Source organism: Schistocerca gregaria, chromosome 3 (genome assembly GCF_023897955.1).
Source record: "Schistocerca gregaria isolate iqSchGreg1 chromosome 3, iqSchGreg1.2, whole genome shotgun sequence".
NCBI classification, from domain to species: domain Eukaryota; kingdom Metazoa; phylum Arthropoda; class Insecta; order Orthoptera; family Acrididae; genus Schistocerca; species Schistocerca gregaria.
In genome coordinates, this window is record NC_064922.1 from 218562403 (window position 1) to 218581393 (window position 18991).

Genomic DNA, 18991 nt, shown 5'->3' on the forward strand with positions numbered 1-18991 from the left:
TTCTAATACCATCATAACACAAAGCAGTCTTCCATTCACAGCTGTAACACTATAGCCAGCAGGTCAGCCAATTGTAAATCTAGTCTTGGTCACAAATTCGTAGCTCTGTAACAGATTTTACATTCACACTACATATTCATCTGTTGAACAATTACAGGGGCCAAAATTTATCAGTCGTCATGGTGTTAAATCAACAGATATTGATGCAGTGTTCTGTTTGCGTTATCGGACTTGTCATCTATTCTTTTGAACTCGAAACGATAAATAGAGAATAACTAGAACAGGCACCTAAATATTATATATCAAAGTGATATCTACAATAAGTTAAAAAATCTTAAATGATATGTTGTACTATATTTAGCACATTACCCAACCAATGCAGAAAGGACACAAAGACAGAATTCTACAAAATAAAAGCAACACCTTTGCTCACATACGGAAGTGAGTGCTGGACGAAAACTAAGAAGGAACAAATAAGATTAAGAATAAACTAAAGTGAAATTTTACAAAAAAGTAAATGGATATTCTACAAGAGTTCAAGAAAGGGATTTGGAAATAAGGAAAGAATGAAATGTATGTAGCATATATGAAAGAATAGAATACAAGAAAGCAAAATAGAAGAAGCATACTGGAAGAACTAGGCCGAGCACATATTCAGGTATGCAATACACAACAGACCAATAGGAAAGAGAGACAGAGGAAAATCTAAGCTAAGGTGGCTCTGGTGAAGACGGAAGAGGCTATAAGCCAACTCCTTGAAGTGAAAAAGAAAAGGAGAAGAAGAAGATCGTTTTAGCTCTAAGTAATGATGTAACGAGTAGGATAAGGATACATTAAATATAGAAATATAAGAAATTTGTTGTATTCTCAAATAGAACCTTAGGTACAAGCAAAAGATCTCGCCAGAGAATACGCAGATTGTATGCCATGGTTAATAGTGCTTAGTCTTTATCGTCAATGAATCTGTAGAAATTAGAATACGAATCAACAATGTGAATAGAGATGTAGGCTGCGCATTCAGTGTGGATTCGGATACTTATTAGCAAGTGGTTGTACTCGAATATACCACGAATGACAGCGCCTAAATTTCTTACGTTGTTGAGGAACGTAGTTCAGTATTCTGGTATTTGGATCCTGTACTCTCCGGTGGCTAGTTTCGGAGTGATAATAATACAATGATGTCATCAGTTTGTTACCCTACTCGTATTTGTTTCTGTGAAAATACATCCACGACAGAGAGGAAGCCAGTAAAACACACTCTGTAATACGTACAGCACAAAGCTTAGAGTGAAAAATTTGACCTAATGCGAAAGTACTGTGATGTGACTCCAGAACTGCAGGAAATATAGCGTCACGGTGCTGCTTATCCATTGTGTTGTTTGACGTAATACTTTAAGTGCACACGGGCCAACTCTTAAACATTAACCTATCCATGTTTCTGTGTATAACTGTTAGTGTGCAGTTAATTCTACAGAAGAGCAAACCCGTGCCAGAACTGAACAGTACTGAATTAGAGATTAAAGACGAAATTTAAAATCGACATTTCTGTTTCAAACATCATCTACCATGAATCAATGGAAAAAGTTGGTTTGTAAACAAGACAAGCAGAGCATATTGACAATATGTGCAGTCTTCCGCAGATGTTCCCAGATCAATGTACATAAAGAAATTACGGGAATATCAAATAACATGCAATTATTCAAGACGAAGCCACCATTGTAAAGAAAACATCCCAGTACAGTCCTTGATTGAAACCAAGCCACAGCGATTGACCTCGCTGAGTCCGATATAATCGTTGTTCGTAGTGAACACTAATACGTCGTTAAGGTCTAGTAGTTGAGGTACATCTGTGAGTGTCAGTGGCTTATCTGATGGACGCGGTAGTGGATACCATCGAAATAGCGTATGATTTTTGAAAATTAACGCTAAGAGCATGCCGAGAAACATTTGCTACAGACTAAGAGACAGCTCTATGGCTTCTCTCTACTGCATGTTTGATGCATTGGGTTGGATCCTCTTTGCATGCATTGTATTTTCTATTAATAATTCGTCATTCGTTCCCCACAAAGACTCGATATCAGAAAGAGGTTTCTCTAAAGAACTTTGCGACAAGGTAGGTGGTGTTGTGAGAGGGAGTATCTGTCATCACTTGTACATATGATACTTCAGAGATATTTTACTTTGGATGACTCCGCCATCTGTGGAGGTGAAACGTACTCTTTACATATGGAGGTGATATGGGCCTTTCACTTATTCTTCAGCTTTACCTGTGGCCTCTTATTGGAGGATCGCATCTGCCTTTCAGAACGTAGCACCCGCTTTATTGGCAGTTTAATGATGTGGAGGACACAGATACTTGATAGTCGTAAGAATGTAAGCTCTGGTGGCTGAGATGGTTCCTTGGAATACCTGTAGCGCCTTATGATCCACTGTTTCGTCATTTTTGCTGATACGTTCCTGAGGCAACTGACAACCACTGTAGCAGGAAGGTCGGAACACAACAACACAAAATGTTACATGTATGACACGATATTAGTATAGGAACCTTTTAATGCAAGAGTGATACGCAATAAATATGTACGTCTTGATATCTTTGCCCAGGGGAACCTGATCCAAGAGCTGCGAGAGTTCTACTCGTGATACCTTTACAATCTTGCTACTCTCCTTTCCCTTCCTTTCTTTTCCCCTCCTCTGCGCCTCACCCATCCGCGTTGTCTGTTTCGCTAGGATGTTTATGGCTGACATCTTATGGAGGTCACTCATGTAACAGACCAGAGTATAGACGACAAGTTCGTTTCGCTCCAATTACCATGAGGGCCACGTATGGCACGGCAGACATGACGATGCCAGCTGCGGCCCACTCGACGCAGGCAGCGATCTGTCGGAGGCAGGTGGGGTGCACTTCCACACTCTGCAGGTTGGCCATGGTGATTGTGCCCGTCGTGAAGAACTGCGTTATCACCGCCATCACCGTGATGGCCAGTCCGATGATGCTAGCTGAATCAAAGCGTACATTACAGCAATCACAGTAGCTGCTAGACATCCTTAAATAATCACTGGAGTAGATACACACACACACACACACACACACAGACACACACACACACACACACAAAATAGCGCAACGGAACTACACTACTGGCCATTAAAATTGCTACATCAAGATAAAATGGAGATGATAAACGGGTATTCATTGGACAAATATATTATACTAGAACTGACATGTGATTACATTTACACGCAGTTTGGGTGCATAGATCTTGAGAAATCAGTAGCCAGAACAAACTCCTCTGTCAGTAATAACGGCCTTGATACCCCTGGCCATTCAGTCAAACAGAGCTTGAATGGCGTGTACAGGTACAGTTGCCCATGCAGCTTCAACACGATACCACAGTCCATCAAGAGTAGTGGCTGGCATATTGTGACGAGCAAGTTACTCGGCCACCGTTGACCGGACGTTTTCAATTGATGAGAGATCTGGAGAATGTTGTGGCCAGGGCAGCAGTCGAACATTTTCTGTATCCAGAAAGGGCCGTACAGGACCTGCAACTTGCGGTCGTTCATTATCCTGCGGACATGTAGGGTTTCGCAGGGATCGAATGAAGGGTAGAGCCACGGGTCGTAACACATCTGAAATGTCCACTGTTCAAAGTGCCGTCAAAGGAAACAAGAGGTGATCGAGACATGAAACCAATGACACCCCATGCCATAACTCCGCGTGATACGCCAGTATGGCGATGACAGATACACGCTTCCAATGTGCGTTCACCATGATGACGCCAAACACGGATGCGACCATTATGATGCTGTAAACAGAAGCTAGATTCATCCGAAAGAATGACGTTTTGCCATTCGTGCACCGAGGTTCGTCGTTGAGAGCACCATCGCAGGCGCTCCTGTCTTTGATGCAGCGTCAAGGTTAACCGCAGCCATGATCTCCCAGCTGATAGTCCATGCTGCTGTGAACATCGTCGAACTGTTCGTATAGACGGTTGTTGTCTTGGAAACGTCCCCATCTGTTGACTCAGGGATCGAGACGTGGGTGCACGATCCGTTACAGCCACGCGGATAAGATACCTGTCATCTCGACTGCTAATGAGACGAGCCCTTTGGGATCCAGCAGGGCGTTCCGTATTGCCCTCCTAAACCCACCGACTCCATAATCTGCTAACAGTTATTGGATCTCGACCAACGCGAGCAGGAATGCCGCGATACCATAAACTGCAATCGCGATGGGCTACAATCCGACCTTTATCAAAGTCGGAAAGGCGATGGAAACCATTTATCCTCCTTACACGAGGCATCACAACAACGTTTCACCAGGCGACGCTGGTCTACTGCTCTTATTGTATGAGAAATGATTTGGAAACCTTCCTCACGTGAACACGTTGTAGGGTTAGCCACCAGCGCCAAACGTGTGTGAATGCTCTGAAAAGCTACTCACTTGCATATCACAGCGTCTTCTTCCTGTAGGTTAAATTTCGCGTCTGTAGCACGACATCTTCGTGGTGTAGCAATTTTAATGGTCAGTAGTGTAAATGAAACCGATATTGGGACCTCGTACGTTACTGCTCATTATGTAAACGAAGAGGCCAAAAGTGATGGGTAATTTTGCCCATTTGTATATTTACCGTTTATGACGCACGAGTGTTGCATGCCGTGTGGATAAAGGAACAACGTCTCTTGCAGGCGAGTGTGTAGTGATTGTGGTAGCTAAACCACTTTTCAACATGGGACGACAATCGGTGCGAGATGCGTTGGTAATAGGAATGATAGATTGGACATAAATTCAAGTTTCAAGAGGCCTATATGTTTATCGTGCATCTTCGGTATCGTGCAGACAACGTTTCATACGCGTAAACCGCCACACAGGACCATCACAAGTGTCTGGCGAACGTATATCATGTTGGATAAGAATGCAGAGTCTCACAGGGATAACACTGTTTGAAGTATTCTCCGCCTTCGAACCACACTGGCGCGCCGCGATCTTTCTACCCAAGTACTCATTGACCACTGACAACGGAAATAACTGTTGACTGGGATCTGGTTCTCTCTTACGCACGCCAGCAGCAGGCTTTGACGTCATTGGCGCCCACGGTGTCTGTGTATAATGGCAAACGTTGAGTCCTCGTTCGATGCGCTCGCTTCATCTTGACGATCGATGGATCCCACGCAACGCAGAACTGTAGCTCTCCGGCCCTACTGAGGGCGTCACTCTTCCCCTAATGAGGTCTTTGGTAGTGATTTTCGTTTTTGTCGATTCCCTATTAACACAGTTCCAGTGGCCGTTAGTGTATGCTACAATAGAAGTTTGGCCATGTTTTACCAGTTGACCGTTTACAAAAGCGTGCTCAATTAAATAGAAAATTTGGTCTTCCGTTTGCGGTAAAGACCTGTAATGTGTTGTTCTACAGTGCGCAATGTTTGTACAAGGTGATACTGGCTACACTCAGGTGTTTTTCTGTAACTTAGGCGCTATGGGAACTTTCACATCATTTACGAGTCATGTTTATTGCATAACTTTTGACGAACGTCTGAAAATTGATTTTGTGTCTTCGCAATTGGCCGCTTACTTTACTTGTCTGGGAGCCTCAGAAAGGTAGAAAATCTAACCTACTTTCTTTGCCCACGTCTGTTGTGTTATTACGATTCTCACTTGATATCACTTCAGTTACTTGGTGATTTTTGTAGCTATTATACCTGAAGACCTTGCGTAGGTGACTCATCCAGTCAGCAACATCATCCGCGACGAATACCTAGAGACTCCAGAGAAATTATTCACCTTAATGTGGCAGAAGCCGCTATGCATTCACAAGTGATGGTAACATTCATTCAGAAAAACTGACGTGTTAGCGATTGTTACAGATCATAAGAAATGTTGAAACTCAACATGTGTTTCTACACAAAGAATATCGTAATTTCATCCTTAGGAAGATATGTTGTGCAACAGAGCCAACAAAAAATTTATGGGAATGGAGTAGAGATATCAGTGTCCATAGACTTTTTCTTTTGTTTCATGAAATAATTTGAAAACTAAATGAGAAAGCGAATCGTTGTTAGTTACAAAACGTATAGAAGTAGCTCTGGAAGATTTTTCTCTTACGCTAAAAGCTCAAAATTACCTCACTCGTCGATCGTAGGTCTCAGCGTGATATTCGATTCGCCTTTGTACATATTAGAACTGCAACACCCATGTTTCTGATTACATACTGTTTCCTGTAAGTTCGTAGCAACGTCATCGACTAGTGTTGTGAACAAGCGATCGTTAACGTAACCCCACAAAAGAAGTTTCATGGTACCCATTGCGGAGAGCGCAGGGGCGATCCGATGGCACTATGACGACTCACTCATCCTTCTCACCGGGAATGTACCATCCAGAACATAAGGCGGGGAATTATACGCCCTCCATCATGTTGGAAAATGATGGTCGATTGTTGCTCCTCAAACTGTGGCAGAAGGAACTGTTCAAACATTTCTCCTTCTGCATATCTCTGTGAACAGAACTTACTTGAAGCATCTCATTACGCTTTTCATTCGTGGTGTTCTCTCAATCTGGCATCTATATTTCGGCATTTCGTTGTTACTAATCTAGTTTATGTATACAATATGTCACAAGGCAATTTAATCACATATCGTTCTAGTATAATACATTTGTCCAATTAATACCCGTCGTTTATCATCTACATTTCTTCTTGATGTAGCAATTTTAATGGCCAGTAGTGTAATTTTTATTTTATTGTTATACGATCCAGTGTTCGGCCACAGGCCATTTTCAAGTAAAGTAACTTATTTATATTACAAAAGGTATCAGACTGATGTGAAATACAGCGAAATCTGAACCGTATAACAATAAAAGAAAAATAGGTGCAGTCAAATGGCTGCAAAATCTTTAAACAAAAAAAAATATTTGTTTGTGTTTGTGTAAAGTGACAAACACTGGTAGTGCATGTCAAAATATATTCTATCAAAGAACACATCGGTCAGCAGAATGCTGCCTCTGCAGAAACGCTGCAATGAATGACGCAGCAATGATAGGTTCTGAAGGAGCCGAATGTTGCCGCCGACCGATGGGTGGGGCGGGGAGGTCTGCCCCCCTTCCACTGGCTTGCTTCCCGTCAGTGTCGAATACTGGCAACGTCTCTGCCAGCTGCCAGAGCTCTTCTCTCGGTGTATGGTGTATAGCGTCTAAACGTCCGCGTGGGCTCCCTGATGTCGCAGTGCCTACCAACTTGCTCGTCATTGCCGGCTGACACATACATGACGGTTTGTGGCGATGAGTGGCGGCTACGTGTTTTTTGGCCGACAGGCGGAAGTGAGTACTGCTTGCAGGGTCGTCCTCTTACACATGTTGAAGGACCAGCTGTGCCAGCTTGGGTTGCGTAATCTGGAGGCAACGGTCCCGATCGTCTTGACAGGTCTGATAAACACAGAGGGTGAAATTAGCTGTATGCAGGTAATGGAACCCATTAGGGAGCGGAAGTGCTGTGTCCACTCTGCTTGCTTGCTGTGGGTCACGTATGAGATGTTGGAGAGGCTCTGTCGGCAACAGGTGAACAGAATGGGTGCGTCGAGCTGCAGATCGTGGCTCATGAAGGCACGAAAAAGTTATGAAACCATAGTACAAGAATATCTGTAGAAATTTGTTAATTCAGTGAATCTAACTCAAACAGGAGTAGTAGTACACCATAATGACTGTTACTTTCTGTAATTAGCTTGGTGTAACTTACTAAATGAATCTCTGAAATCTCATCATCAACTGGATCGTCAAGAACGTTTTCGATGTAGCTGTAAATTTCTATTACTTGATATTGGCTCTTAGTTCTACTTTAAGGTAATATGTGCACAATTATAAGAGCTGAATCTGTACCATTCACTTTCTGTTTCCTCTAACTTAAGTCAGCAGTTTAGCTCCTTATACCCTAACATAAAGTTTATGAAAGAAGTATAAGTTAACAAAAGTATACGTTTCTCATATCCCTCCTAGATATTTCGTAATTTGACTACTACAGACCGTACTACCAATAATGATTATTGCAATCCAGCTTGCCACAAGCCAGTCTATGTCTGTTCTGGAATACCAAACATTAAAACCCTGCTGCGGTATGATGATGATATTTAGAAAGAATTAGTGATATTTCTATAAGGAGCTGTCAATAATGGGTTCAGAGCAGAAACGATCATAGATATCAATATTCAGACATTTCAAACACAGGACGGGAATATAACTGATGAGATTACTTTAGAAGGAGAAAGTTTCAAGTACAAAGAGTCGACTGCGGTAGTATATTGCCTTTGTGGAAGATGATTTGGGACACTGGTTTCAGTCCGCAGTTTCTTTTTCTCCTGTGTGGCAAAAAAAACACGGGAGATTTCAGTGAATTTGGTTTAGAGCAAGCGGTACCCATACGTCCCATTATGAGCCTGCCCCGCTGCGTACAAACGTCACATAATGATGGAAAAATCACATTTCTTCAAATTTGACACTTCAGGAGTACAAAGTCTCAGATCATTGTAGATTGATGCATTGAAACATGTAGAGTCACTAATGTCAAAAAGATCCTGCTTAAAACGCGAAAACCATTTTCTTGGCATACTCTGTCCAATGGCATTATCCTCATACACGGCGCAAATGTTTCTGACTGTCTGCATTGCTGTCACCCATCTATTGAACGCTGACAGAAGAATACGTCAGAAATCTACTCAGTTGTCAATTTGGCACTCCATTCAACAACAAAATGACGCTATGTAAACTCAAATAACCACTGCGATCTACAAATAAAAAATGACAACTGACAAATAAACCAATAGGAAACGGAATACCAACATAAAAACTAAAACGCTACGAACCTATGCACTATGGTAATGCAATAATACGTTTATAACAGCCAAACAACCACGTATGTCCAAAGTACTACTATAATAATAAAAGAAAATTGAAATTTTACAGATTGCTGTTTGCACAGCCGCTTATTCAGCGGGTCTTCTTAGGTGCAGAGATCTATACGGTAATGTTCGCATATTACGTTACACTGTTTGGATTTACACGTTGTGCTAGGTTCCTGATGTGCTGTGTTGTAGGAGACGAGCTGATGGAAACCATCGACTGTCACTCGGGTAGTGACGTGCCTCATAGTTAAGTTTTCCTTCGTCATTATCGATCAATCATTGCCCCTGTGACATAATATTCTATTGGAGTGTATTCTCCTTTTTCCTCCAATGTTTTTGAAAGTGTTTCCGAAGTATTGGGTTTCTATAGCATTGCGTTTATCTGCAGGTCTTGAAAGTGCTATAGCCACTAGTCAGCAATCATGAGAACTAGGAGTGCATAGTTTTGGACACTGTGTTAGCTTGTTTTTATAGGTCACCTTTTTCTTGTGATGTTAAGTTATTTGCTCTGAGAGATGGTCCATTGATTTCTTTGCCTTACGTCAGTATGGGCCAGATATCGGCTCTGAATGGTGACATTTCTGTCTCTAGGTAAAGGGATCTGACGTGTTGAATTCCGAGAAACTCCATTATGGCTTCCATTGCTTCTTTGTCATGTTTTCCGATACATTTTGAACTTGTTTGTAAAGAGACACCAAGGTTTTCTTCCTCCCGTAAGAAATTGTCGTTCGATATAAGTGTTTTTTCTCCATTTATGAGCATAATCGGTTCTGTTTTTGGTAAATTTATTTCGAAGTCGCATTTAAGGAATAAATTTGCCCTATCATTTTATTAAATCTTTGTAGCCTTGTGATGTCTCTTGAGCCTAACATCGCCTGAACATGTGTACAAGATTACACCCTACATTTTGGGTAATTGCACAATTAATTCCATTGAAAGGATAAACAATAATTGACTTAACTGGTCTCACTGAAGTACTCTGTTTGATTAGGGTGTTGGTTCTGATAGTGAGAACTAGTCTGAGCTTGTTATTTCATTCCGCCGTTGTACTGTGCTTATGGCTCGAGTTCGCATGTTATTTTTGCATAGGGCTTTCTCTACTTTTCTGTCACCAGCTTTATGTACGTTCAAACACTTTTGTGAAGTCTAGAAACGCTAAACGAAACTTCTCTCTCTCTTTAAAGGATTCCCGTACTAACTTAAGAAGGAGTTCTACTGCAATCACAGAAGATCATCTATTCAAATTTGGTTTCTGGGAAGCCATTCGTTGAGTGTTTGTTTTATTCTTTCCGTTATTCACGTTTTTGTGACTATTTCGAAAGGTAGGTTTCCCACTTCTATGCCTCTGTATAATGGCGAGGTCTTTCCTTTCATTACAGATAACTCCTTTATTATTTTCTCCAGTGTTCGGTAATGGAGGCTATCGCGGCGCTCTTAGTCTAAAGTTCTGTTCACACTGGTGTTAGTGTTAGTGCTGTATCTCCAATATACACACAATACACTTTGTCAGGGCTTAAGGACTTTCTTGGTCTTGGTACTGTTAATGACATACTTTAATTCTTGGGTAGCATATGAGGCCTATTTTGCAGTTTTATGCGGCAAGGGCCTTCTGTTTGCCCTCTTGGTAGTCTTTTAATACCACCTGGTTAAGTTTGTAGTGTACGTGTGTCTCCCAATCTTTCATAGCGATGTAGTGTATTTTGGCGCGTTTCCTGAGTGTGCTGCAATGTTTGGGTCGCTTGGCGTCTTCCAATAATTACTTTCTTTCTATGTTCGAGAATGTTCTATTTCTTTAGGGTTCTCTGGTAGATTTATAGTTTCTTTGCGTAAATTCTGAGTAGTAAGAAGTATCCTAAACACCTCCTTTAGTTGGAGTTGGATTCCGAGTAGGTCTTTTTTTAGTTTTTAGCACACTGTGCCGAACCATTGTTTCGTCCTTCTTTTATTCCTACGACTAGCTGCTTGTCATAGGACACCGTAGCCCTTATGTTACTTTCTAAAGTGGCGCATTGTTTATTTTCATTTCAAATTGTGTGCGATTTTACTTTCACTTTCCCGTGGCCTGTTACACTTCAAACTGTTTATTCCATCTGTTCTTGTGATTTTTGCAATTGCCGTCGGATAACTGTTACCAGATGAATATCTTTGCGAACGGATATGCTGTTTACAATCGAGGAGAGTGGTTATATTGCCCTTAATTTGTAGCCTAATGAGTACGTTGTGTATTGTGCTCATGCCCCTGTAGAAAGTGTATGACATTGTTTATAGAGTAAAACATTTTTCCTCTAGCTATTCTACTGTTATTGTCTCTTCCTACCTTAAAAAGATGTGAGTAAAAAACAATGGCATGAACAAACACAAATCTCCCACAAACGTTGTATCTTATCATGTCAGAAGACAAAAGGGAATATGTTTGTAAGGGTTATTTGTCCAGCTTGACAGTGAGACAGTCGTGTACACAAATTATGAATTTGGAAGTTGACCATCATGTCAACAGATATATTCATCACTTTATGAAAAACATCAGATTTGGTGCTGAATTTCCGTACTTCAAACTTTATTTTGAAGTGCAAATCTAAATAGTTTTGTTTCAATTTCAGAACATGTTAAGTTAATTTGTAATCAAGTTTTATTAATCAAATACATTTTTAAAACATACATTATCGTGATTTGTTTTGGCTAAATGAAAATTAAGAGTTATGTTTTTGGAATTGGGGCGTTCTCAACACAAGAGATTACGATGTGACTAAACTACATGGAAAATTAAACAGCCATTTAGATTATTTGCGTGTAAAACTTGTGCTTTGAGAGCAAGGGTTATGTTTACGTCTTATTATGGAAAAAGGGAAACAACGTCGGTTAAAGACCTCTATTTTAACACATGAGGAATAATTTTTTAGTCATGTGTTATTGCTATGAAGCTATTCGTTACTTCTAGGTATATAATTTGAAGGTTCAAAGACATAGTTTTTCATTCTTAAACATGACGTCAGTGACTTAACGAAATAACGAACAAACCAAATTCATCAGATTAATGTTACAATGAAGCAATTAGAAACATAACTTCTATTTGAGAAACACAATAAGAAACCACATGTGCTTTCTTTCGACTGAACAAGCAATTTTTTAATCAGATAATTTTTGTTTCTTTTTTCCTGGATCCGAAATAGACTTTGACATATCCCTGTCCACCACAAAGACCAATGACTGATGTAATATACTCAAGATTAATACCGCTGTTTCCACTTACCTCCTCTCTCCGGGATGAACAAGATCATCATGGTTCATTTCTTTCACATTATAGAAGCATAAGCTAGGTAGCAAATTTGATTGGTACTTAGAAGTTAAGCACAAGCTCTAAAGTCGAGATACAATTTTAATTCTATATCTATGTTTAAAATTATATTTTTGTGCTTTAAAGTTGGATGATTTTCCTATTCGCCCAACTTTATGGTCTTTCTGTATCTACATTGTACACTTTAAATTTCTGGCAGTGATTAGCAAGTTATCACTTCTACACTCAGTGATTAAATGGCCTACTTCATCTATTATACCAACAGCAGTTTAGTTTTGTTGGCAGTTTAGTTCCGTCCGGATTCTATGTTTATAATTGAAAATTTTGGTTATTGGTGTTAGTTTCTGTTTTTTGAGGCAGTTATTTCTTCACTTTTGCCTTGTTTTGCTAGAAAATGATTGCATTAAATTTCTGTGTGTTGTCAGTTTTCGGTTAAAAACGCTGGTGTTGGTACTGCTCTGTCGTATGCTTGTGGAAACCCTTCTGAAGGCTTATTATTTGCATTTTCAGGGTCTTAAATTATTTTGGGAGATGTTTTTGTGTCTCATTCGAGGGCCACCACTCCATTGTCCGCAGACAAATGAAGAGAGAGGGAAGTATCAGAGAGCCTTGGCCTCTTACCTAAGCTTGTGTTTTTGCATCTACTAGTGTAGCACCAGTCAATGACTCGGGGTTGCCTTGATGGTCTCCTCTCTCTTGTATGATTAACTGTTATTCATTAATTGTCATATACCCGTGGTCTAGGGGTAATAAAAAAACTGAGCGAAAGGATCAACAAACAAACTTAACCGGATGTCATGTGACGTCCGCAACGAACAAACACAACGATCGACAACGAACAAAAGAAAGAGAGAAAAAAAAAGGGGTGTAGCGTCTTTGATTCATAATCAAAACGTCTTCGGTCCCGGGTTAGATCCCCTCCACTGAGTAAAATTTTGATAAATAATCAGCATTGGCGGCCGAAGACCTTCTGCCAACGGCCTTGTCAAAGAGAGGAGCTGATAGAGGTTCAGGCCACTCTCTTGTCCTAGGGGTGGGAAATTGTCCCTAAAGGCGGAAGAATCAGCAATGATCAACGACATGAGGATGCAGAAGGCAATGGAAACCAATTCAATAAAGACACGTAACGTGTATCAACAGGACATGTGGCCTGTAGTTGAAGAAGTACCATGATGATCTCTCCATTGGCAAAAGATTCCGGAATAGTCCACCATTCGGATCTCCGGGAGGGGACTGCCAAGGGGGAGGTTACCAAGAGAAAAAGATTAATCAACGAAAGAATAATGCTCTACGAGTCGGGGCGTGGAATGTCAGAAGCTTGTACTTGGTAGGAAAACTAGAAAATGTGAAAAGGGAAATGCAAAGTTTCAGTCGGGGTATAGTACGGGTCAGTGAAGTGAAGTGGAAGGAAGACAAGGATTTCTGGTCAGATGGGTATCGGGTAATATCAACAGCAGCAGAAAATGGTATAACAGGTGTAGGATTCGTTATGAATAGGGAGGTAGGGCAGAGGGTGTGTTACTGTGAACAGTTCAGTGACCGGGTTGTTCTAATCAGAATCGACAGCGGACCAACACCGACAACGATAGTTCAGGTATACATGCCGACGTCGCAAGCTGAAGATGAACAGATAGAGAATGTGTATGAGGATATTGAAAGGGTAATGCAGTATGTAAGGGGGGACGAAATTCTAATAGTCATGGGCAACGGGAATGCAGTTGTAGGGGAAGGAGTAGAAGAAAAGGTTACAGGAGAATATGGGCTTGGGACAAGGAATGAAATTGGGGAAAGACTAATTGAGTTCTGTTACAAGTTTCAGCTAGTAATAGCGAATACCCTGTTCAAGAATCACAAGAGGAGGAGGTATACGTGGAAAAGGCCGGGAGATACGGGAAGATTGCAATTAAATTACATCATGGTCAGACAGAGTTGCCGAATTCAGATACTGGATTGTAAGGCGTACCCAGGAGCAGATATAGACTCAGATCACTATATAGTAGTGATGAAGAGTAGCCTGAAGTTCAAGACATTAGTAAGGAAGAAACAATACGCTAAGAAGTGGGATACTGAAGTTCTAAGGAATTACGAGATACGTTTGAAGTTCTCTAACTCTATAGATACAGCAATAAGGAATAGCCCAGTAGGCAGTACAGTTGAAGAGGAATGGACATCCCTAAAAAGGGCCATCACAGAAGTTGGGAAGGAAAACATAGGTACAAAGAAGGTAGCTGCGAAGAAACCATGGGTAACAGAGGAAATACTTCAGTTGATTGATGAAAGGAGGAAGTAAAAACGTGTTCCGGGAAAATCAGGAATACAGAAATACAAGTCGCTGAGGAATGAAATAAATAGGAAGTGCAGGGAAGCTAATACGAAATGGCTGCAGGAAAAATGTGAAGACATCGAAAAAGATATGATTGTCGGAAGGACAGACTCAGCATACAGGAAAGTCAAAACAACCTTTGGTGACATTAAAAGCAACTGTGGTAACATTAAGAGCGAAACGGGAATTCCACTGTTAAAAGAAGAGGAGAGAGAGAGAGCAGATAGGTGGAACGAATACACTGAAAGCCTCTATGAGGGAGAAGATTTGTCTGATGTGATTGAAGAAGAAACAGGAGTCGATTTAGAAGAGATAGGGGATCCAGTATTAGAATCGAAATTTAAAGGAGCTTTGGAGGACTTATTGTGAAATAAGACAGAAGGGATAGATAACATTCCATCAGAATTTCTAAAATTATTAGGGGAAGTGGCAACAAAACGACTATTCACGTTGGTGTGTAGAATATATGAGTCTGGCGACATGCCATCTGACTTTCGGAAAAGCATCATCCACACAATTCCGAAGACGGCAAGAGCTGACAAGTGCGAGAATTATCGCACAATCAGCCTAACAGCTCATTCATCGAAGCTGCTTACAAGAATAATATACGAAGAATGGAAAAGAAAATTGATAATGTGCTAGGTGACGATCAGTTTGGCTTTAGGAAAAGTAAAGGCATGAGAGAGGCAATTTTGACGTTACGGCTAATTATGTAAGCAAGGTTAAAGAAAAATCAAGACACGTTCATAGGATTTGTCGATCTGGAAAAAGCGTTCGACAATATAAAATGGTGCAAGCTGTTCAAGATTCTGAAATTGTAGAGGTAAGCTATAGAGAGAGACGGGTCATATACAATATGTACAACAACGAAGAGGGAATGATAATAGTGGACGATCAAGAACGAAGTGCTCATATTAAGAAGGGTGTAAGACAAGGCTGTAGCCTTTCGCCCCTACTCTTCAATCTGTACATCGAAGAAGCAATAATGGAAATAAAAGAAAGATTCAGGAGTGGAATTAAAATACTAGGTGAATGGATAACATTCATACGATTCGCTCATGACATTGCTATCCTGAGTGAAAGTGAAGAAGAATTAAGTAATCTGCTGAACGGAATGAACAGTCTAATGAGTACACAGTATGGTTTGAGAGTAAGTCGGAGAAAGACGAAGGTAATGAGAAGTAGTAGAAATGAGAACAGCGAGAAACTTAACGTCAGGAATGATGGTCACGAAGTCAATGAACTTAAGGAATTCTGCTGCCTAGGCAGTAAAATAACCAATGACGGACGGAGCAAGGAGGACTTCAAAAACAGACTCGCTAAGGGAAAAAAGGCATTTCTGGCCAAGAGACGTCTACTAATATCAAATACCGGCCTTAATTTGAGGAAGAAATTTCTGAGAATGTACGTCTGGAGTACAGCATTGTATGGTAGTGAAACATGGACTGTGGGAAAATCGGAACAGAAGATAATCGAAGCATTTGAGATGTGGTGCTATAGACGAATGTTGAAAATTAGGTGGACTGATAAGGTAAGGAATGAGGAGGTTCTACGCATAATCGGAGGGGGAAGGAATATGTGAAAAACACTGAGAAGGTGAAGGGACAGGATGATAGGACATCTGCTAAGACAGGAGGGAATGACTTGCATGGTACTAGAGGGAGCTGTAGTGGGCAAAAACTGTAGAGGAAGACAGAGATTGGAATAAGTCAAGCAAATAATTGAGGACGTAGGTTGCAAGTGCTACTCTGAGATGAAGAGGTTAGCACAGGAAATGAATTCGTGGCGGGCCGCATCAAACCAGACAGTAGACCGATGACATTAAAAAAAATTACCCGTTTCTTGTTTTTCTGTCATAACTATGGTTGTAGGGGTAAGGCCTTCATTCATGATGTGCCTCAGTAGCACTGGTACAACAACCGTAATAGATCTGAAGAACGGAGAAAACAGTCTTGACTGCAAAACGTAGGTTTATTTAATGTTCACATGTGACGCGTTTCACCTGTTCTAAGCGTCATCAGACACTCGACAAAAATTCTGGCCGTGGTATTATACGTATTGCTTCATTACATCACCGATTAAATTATCTCTCCTTGTAACCGACGCGTCAAACGTGATAAGAGTCCTTAAGAGATGGGAGGTAACAGGCACAGACAGTGCGCATTTGGCTGTTGCCTTCCAGAATTTTGGACTGTTAATTACGTTCGACGTCTCGGTCTTGATTACCTAAAATTTTTATCTTTTGTCTTATGATGCGTAGAACAGGCGAATCGCGTACTTTGTGCAACCAAGACTACCTTTTCTGTTGTATGTTTCAGTATAATACCTTGCCACGTTGCTTACACCCAACATAATGCTTATGTTATGCCTGATTTTTCTGTAATTTTGTTGTTCAATGTCATGTCAAGGCCAGGGAGATGGTTATCATAGGTATCTTTAGGCCTCTAGGTGTTGGCGTGTAATGGTTGTCGTTCGCAGTTTCTTGCATTGCGCTAACGGAAGGTGTCACTGGGCCAACAATGTTGTTATATTCTCCCCCTCTCTGAGAACTGTTAACTTCACTTTCCAAGATCGCTTTTTCTTTACTTCCAGAGCTTCCTGCCTATAAGACGAGTTTTATTACAATGAAATATTCTCTCAAATTATTCAGTGCATCAATGATGTCTTCCTTCATCTCTTTCTTGTGGTTCCGTCCTGTTTCCACTATATTTATCAAGCCCTGAAGAGCACATTCACACGTTTCCCTAGCACGAGCACCAGTACTTTTCTCAGCCTTGTACGATCTCTATCAGGAGCAAAGGAAATTCGACCTTCGAATGCATTTTCGCACCAACTGCTTAGTTCACATCCAAAACAATGTTTAGGAACAGTCGCTTTTTTTGGTACCATTGGTAATAGTTTGGGAAGTTATAGACATTTCACGATTCTGCTACAGTTTAAGGGCGTCAAATAACTTTCTAAGATTCATTTGTGTTAAAAAATACATAATCAGTAATGTGAAACATTATTTCTGTCTTTTTCATGGTGCTGTAAGCATGATAAGTTACTACCATTCTATACATTCACACACTTCTTTATATTTTAGCTTTAGCAATATTGAAAATAATTAATTTCTACAGTCAATGGCCACTGCGATGTATCAACGGCCACTAAGATGTCTTCGGAAAAGTGTTACGTGATGTGGACCCCAGTCGAAAGATATAAGCATTTTGGCTTTGTTGAGCGAAAATAAACATATACAACACACTAAGATGAAATTCAAAATTAACAGCCTCAGTTGCGGAGTTACCTAGATTTACCTACGTTTCAGTTCCTCAGAATTACAATTACTAATGTTTGTCCGCATCGCGGTCGGGAAGTGGGTCTGAGGCAGCTTCAGTTAAGTTTTTTTAAAATATGACGACAGTTTGTGTATTTGTATTTTTAGTTTGACAATGTCCATTATGGACAAACATTAGTAAGTGTAATTCTGAAGAAGGTTGTGTTATCCCAATTGGAACCTAGGTAAATCTAGGTAACTCCGCAACTGAGGCTGTTAATTTTTAATTTAATATTTATACAGTTGCTGACAGGGCCGCGAAATGCTGAAAGTATTGAAGTTCTTACACTAAGATGAGTTTGCAAATATGAATGATGATCAGTCTTAGGGATATAGGGACTAAGCATGTACCAGAAGAGAAAGAACTTTAAAAATTGCCAGTTGCATATGGATCATAAATGGAGAATGCTTTACTTCGAAAACAGAGAGTCTGGGAGCCCACATGTTCATGAACATCCGTCAGGATATTACAACTAAACACAATGTAGAGTCCTACAGAGGCAGCAGCACATTCCGAAGTCATAGAATAGTTTAGTGGTCATATTACGCCCAATAAACAGGTTGAACCTCTGATAGGAGCCCCACAAGAACTCTGTCCAGTTACTGACAGCACAAATTCAGTGGCTTTAGTTAACCTCTAAACGAAATCTACAAAACTAAACAAACATTGCCGTCAGTGTTCTTTTACAGTACATGTTTAAACAGCAAGTATGTGAAAGGCTTAATCGACAAAATACGTCTCACTCAGACAGTTACTCGCTGCGGAACTTGCTAGAAAGAGTAATTTATAAGCTATAAGTACTACAGTTCCCATATAAAGAGATGAAGTTAAAGCTATCCAGTGATTGATAGGGTGTGACCAATGTATAGCCTATTGAATTTGGAGCTTTATTGAAAAAATTATATCACAATGCGGCAACAGTTAAGGGAGGAGTAACAACAATAAAGGAATACAGAAAAGCAGATTCAACATTTAAGAAAGGTGTCACTAACCATAACAGCACTATTCGGACAAGAACTTCATCGACACAGAAATAGGACGTAACATTGTATAGACTTAGAATTAGTGAGGCGCTAAAGCCGACAGCACAGTGACACGGAAAAAAAATCTCGGCTGCAGACGGAGAGAAGAAAGGGGAATGAAAAAGGTGGTAGTGCAGTCAATTTC

The 18991-nt window shown here is 40.5% G+C and overlaps 1 protein-coding gene across 1 annotated transcript in view; it reads right to left on the reverse strand.

Moving 5' to 3' along the window:
* The window catches only part of LOC126355317 (solute carrier family 22 member 7-like), a 159636-nt gene extending 156668 nt beyond the window's left edge, over positions 1–2968 (reverse strand). Inside the window, 1 exon segment of the mRNA XM_050005610.1 lies at positions 2810–2968. Within this exon segment, the coding sequence (XP_049861567.1) occupies positions 2810–2968 (159 nt within the window).
* Positions 2969–18991: the final 16023 nt, after the last annotated feature.